This window comes from Branchiostoma floridae, chromosome 17 (genome assembly GCF_000003815.2).
Source record: "Branchiostoma floridae strain S238N-H82 chromosome 17, Bfl_VNyyK, whole genome shotgun sequence".
Taxonomy (NCBI): Eukaryota; Metazoa; Chordata; class Leptocardii; order Amphioxiformes; family Branchiostomatidae; genus Branchiostoma; species Branchiostoma floridae.
In genome coordinates, this window is record NC_049995.1 from 16,485,724 (window position 1) to 16,490,829 (window position 5,106).

Sequence of the window (5,106 nt, forward strand, 5' to 3'; positions counted from 1 at the left end):
GTACAGGTCCAAATTACTACTACCAGTAACATAATGTATCTTTCTGACTTATTTTGTTACTAAATACATGTTATTTTAGCCACAAAGATAGAACTTCAGCACTGAAATCATAGGGATGTTGGTTTAGCATTTTTAATCTTTATTTTAGATCCTTTCAATCTCAAATGTATGTACATATGTGTTCGTTGCACGAAATAGCTGAAGTCTAATAAAGGTTCTGCTGACTGGTAAGTCATATTTCAATATATTTCATATACTAGTAGACCAACAGAAAACTTTGTCAAATAAAGGTACAGGTACAGGTCAGGGCAAAAACCTAAACCTCTGTACCTGGACCTTAGGCCACACCAATTTAATTTCTTGGTTCACGGATTCGCTCGCTCCTATTTTAAAAAAAAAAAAAAAAAATTACCACTCAGCAAATTTTCACCATTAATGAAGCCATTCAGCAACTTTCTGGTGTAGCAAATTGGCCTTTATCCCTATTCAGACCGGGGGGGGGGGCTTTTGAGGCCCGCGCTCACTTCGATGTCCTATAACGCCAGAACGGCTTACGCTAGAGCCACCAAATTTGGTGAGTTTTCCTAAAATATTGTTGGCAACAATTTTGCGAAGTTTGACAAATTTTTCATTTTTTCTTGTTGCCATGGCAACCGTTTGTTGACAGGCAGTTTTGCCAAAAATCACTATTTTTGGTTCTAACTATGTATTTTTCACATTTATTTGCTATATTACTGCGATTTTGTTACATAAATAAAATCTTATATTATTCAGCATATCTTTCATAATTATATATACATAAATTATGCTAATTTGATGACGTCATCAGCCCAAAATCCAAGATGGCGGACCGAATGGCCAGATCAAGAATAACAAGCTAATTATCCCTTAAAATTTGTAACTACCTGGTATTTTTTCATCAAAAACCATCTAAATGAATGAATTTAGTCTATTTCCATTGCCGTTCGTGATTATTTGTTGCAAAAAAAGGATTTTAAAAAATTCAAGGTGGTGGATATAATATGGCGGAGCCCAACTCGTATCTTAGATGTGCATGACGTCATTTTATGACGTCATATTGACGTCATTGATGTTGCTATTGGCAACGCAAGTCGTAATAAACATCATTATTCTGTTATCTGTACTTGTTGTTACATTTTTGCAGCATAACTTGAAGCTTTCTGAGAATACCCATTTTTCATGGGTTTGGCCAATGTAATCAAATTGATGACGTCATAATTACGTCATCTTACGCCAACGTAACGTCAAACGTCACATACTTGTCAGATATTTTGTCGAAATTCTGTCCTGAAAATTTGGTGGCCGTACGGTACGTCGTTTTAGAGTTATAGGACTTAGAAGTGGAGGGCCTCAAAAGCCCCCCCCCGGTCCAGGGATGACCAAAAAAGCCCGGTCTGAATAGGGTTATATTATAAGCTCCTTAAAGTGTGGGTACAGGTGCTTTTACTGTACAATAATAGTGTTTTTGTACTTTTTTCAAGCTGAAAACTTTTTTCTTTGTGTTTTGGATTAGCCATTACCTTTACCCCAACCATTTTACAATTTTTATTTTTATGTTTATTTCGGCCTCTCGCTCCATATTTTTTATGAAAAAATCCGTGAACCAAGAAATTAAATTGGTGTGGCCTTAAATTCATCTAGGTACAGTACTTTTCTACGTCAGGCTAAGTTCACTTCTTTCTTATCAGGAATTCAGCGACCTGGGCAGCAACATGAACATGACAATGATTGGAGAAAGGAATATGCTTGGGGAGGAAGAAGACATTGAAGAAAACGTTACTGCTTGAATTGCAGCACTTCCCTTACTCGATTGATGGATGACCTTGAAAGAAGGATTGCAAAAGATTTTCTCACCACAACCCTCCTACACTTCAACTAGCCCTCCCAGTTTTATGCTGTAAGTTGTAGGTCCTCATGGCTTAAGGGTAGTAAAGCCATTTCATTGACAACGAAAAGCTAGCATGCTACATACTTGTTACATGTATACATCAGTGTTGAAAATGTAGATAGAAAAAAACACACTTGGTGTACACATGGTCAATGAATCCTTCATTAAACTCTTCATGGAAGGAAGCATTGTTGCTTAGATTGTAGCACTTTCCATAATCAATTGATAATTGGCCTCAAGATGACTTGAAGATTTCCTGTTACAGAACTACAACACACTCCAAGACAACTAGCCCTCAACCATATACTCAAATCAACACAGCTTTAAATTCACAAGGCTACAAAATAATTGAAGTACAGTATGTATAGTACAAATTGTTTAAACTATCTATTGCAAACGTATGTTGTTTGTTTCCTGTTGGACACTTGTTTTCATGTTTTGTTTGTGTTGAAATGGAGCTAGTTAAGTATTTGAGTAATCTCTTTTTACAATATCATCATAACTGTTCATTGTCACATGTGTGTCCTCTATGCTTCCACCATGTGTACTTGCAATTAGCATTCCGGCACAAACTTGCTTATAAATTTTCACTATTAGACTGTAATATAAAATCGAAGACTTTTACAGATCTAAATTTTGTTTCTACATAATATTCTATACTCGCTTAGAGCCAAAGTGCAAAAGGAGCTATTTCAATACACAAAAATAAAGCTGACTAGCCTTTTTTTCATTGTTGTTTATTCAATTTATCTTCTACACTTTCAACCAACATTCTTATAAAGCATCGCCGGACCAACACACGGTCTCTTTAGACAACACAATAAATACAGTTTCAGGCATGCACTGTTCAGAAATGTCTACCTTTCTGAGAAGACAGACATTTAATATATAAACAACATATTTATTTATTATTGAAAGTGTCCTATAACTACAATTTACATATTTTCCTTGACCAGAACCATTTAGTTGAGATACAACTTGTGGGGTGGGGGTGGCAGGTGAGATTTTGGTCACAAGTTCTTGGGAAGAAATAAAAGTAATTGCCTATAGTAACATTCACTTTAAACAACTCCGGGGCTTCCCAACATTCGCCGTATTAACATCTTATTTCATATCAAGAAGTTATGCTGCTTTTGGAAATTGGATTGGAAAGCAAATGTAGTGTTTACTTCGCAAAAATCGGACAACTCTTGCTTTTTCAGCCACCCAAAATCTGACCAGAAATTAGATGTTACATGCATATGTTGGTGTACTAATTGTGCTAAATGTGGCTTAATCAAAGTTAAATAACAGCATCATGCTTGTTTTTTTTCCTGAATGCAGTCTGATATAAAGGCAATAAGATATACATGTATGTATATATATATATTTACAGAGTTTAACAACAAAAAACAAGTTTGTCAAGACCTAAGGAGCATTTAGAGATTTACAATGATGACATTATGTTTGATATAGCTTGTCAATACAATTCTCGGATAACACAAGTGTTACTAGAACATAGATAGATGCTAACTCAATAGTACCAGCTAGTGGATTTTGTAGTCAATTCCCTTCCATTGGTAATAATTAGTAATTACTAAATTATTTGGTAATTACATTGTATAAGGATTGACATGTTGACAGAAATTACAACATTGGTGCAAATAATCTGGGCAATTCATGTTCGAAACATGCAACATTAAATGTTTGAATAGGATATGTCTCAAATACTCAAAATTTTGATTCGGGACAAAAAAGTCAAAATACTATAGAAGAAACGTTCTTATAATAAAACTGGTTAGGTTTGAAATAAAAGCATAGGATACAAAAAACAAAACAAAAATAACTACCATAGGCAATGTTGTATTGGTAAAACTCTTGGACTTTTTATCACATTATGGGATTAATTTTTCAAAACAATTTCAACAGATTTTATAAATTTTGGCAGTTTGTAGGTCAATTCTATACCAAAACAGTCCAAACCTTAAGTGACAATATCTTAAACAGTTTGAAACCTGCAGGGCCTTAGTTAATTTCACAGTAGGAAGGGAAAGAGGCATCCACAGTGGTTTAACTTTATGGGTTATGGTTTTATGAGTTCGCTGTGAGAGCTCAGATAAAACTAGCACAAATATTTTAGATTTACATTACTTGGAATCTAGTCAACGCGTTACCGGAAGGTCTTTTCCGCAGGTTTCCGGAAGGTCTATAACAAAGGCTGGGAGGCAGTTGTTCCTATTGGCTGCTGAGGGTAGGTGGCCATTCCAGGCTGGTTCCCTACCCCCCCTGGAGGCATGACCCCCTGCATGGTTGTCATGGTTACAGGGGCTGCCATGGTAACAGGTGCTGCCATAGTGCTGGGGAAAGACAAGAACTGGTCAGCAACTTCAGAGAAGGAGGGTAAAGAATCTTGCTTAAAACCAACCACAGAATCCAATATCTTTCACTGCAATTGCTCAAAGCTTGGTGTAAAGATTATGTCTGCTTGTGAGGTTTGAACACACACACAACACTACCAAAGACTGCACTTTCTGAAAATTCCAAGATCAAGACCTTGTTGAAAACAAGAAACAAAGTAATGATCTTGTTCTGTTTCTGTATCTGCATCTGTATAGCTGGTATAGCTGTCCTTCAGCGTAACACACCAGCTTCTGTTACTGCATGTATAGATGGTATAACCACCCTTTGGCAATTAGCAAACCAGTATCTGTATCTGTATCTGTATAGCCACAGTAAAATGTAAGTTACCTGTTGGGATAGCCCATCTGTTGTGAGGAGACAGGTTGCCCAGGTGCAGCCATGGTGCTGGGAAGGGTGGCCTGAACATGAGCCTGAGCCTGTACGGGGTGGGTGGGGAGCGTTGCTGTGCCTGACATGGACTGGGGAGGGCCCTGCACGGGATACCCACCGGCTGGACCACCAGCATAACCCTGGAGAAGAAGAAAAATGTGGTTTTAGAAACAATAGTAGAAGTAGATGAGTGTTGGTTCAGGTTCAGAGGAATTACTGTAAACTTGTAAATGGGCGATACTCAAAACAATGGTCCATTTCTCTACAAAAGAAATGTGTTTGGGGGAGTATCCGATTCCCGCTGCCGTTTTAAACTACTCTTTGTGCTATAAACTAGCTTTGACTGTAGAAACTTGGAAGAAATGACCCTATAATCTATTCTACTCTTCACTTGCTATTTTCTCTGACCAGAAAATGCCAATGGTACC

At 37.1% G+C, this 5,106-nt stretch overlaps 2 protein-coding genes across 4 annotated transcripts in view; one reads left to right on the forward strand and one right to left on the reverse strand.

Annotated features, from left to right (window-relative positions):
* The window catches only part of LOC118404393, an 11,401-nt gene extending 8,497 nt beyond the window's left edge, over positions 1-2,904 (forward strand). The window contains exon 7 of the mRNA XM_035803463.1: positions 1,710-2,904. Coding sequence (XP_035659356.1) covers positions 1,710-1,808 — 99 coding nt within the window. The 3' untranslated portion in view covers positions 1,809-2,904. The remainder of the gene's footprint in view (positions 1-1,709) is intronic.
* The window catches only part of LOC118404566 (signal transducing adapter molecule 1-like), a 12,699-nt gene continuing 10,225 nt past the window's right edge, over positions 2,633-5,106 (reverse strand). For all 3 annotated transcript variants that reach the window (XM_035803737.1, XM_035803736.1, XM_035803735.1), the window contains 2 exons: positions 4,637-4,818; positions 2,633-4,245 (listed from right to left, as the gene is read on the reverse strand). In XM_035803737.1, the coding sequence (XP_035659630.1) occupies positions 4,095-4,245; positions 4,637-4,818 (333 nt within the window). In that variant the 3' untranslated portion in view covers positions 2,633-4,094. The remainder of the gene's footprint in view (positions 4,246-4,636; positions 4,819-5,106) is intronic.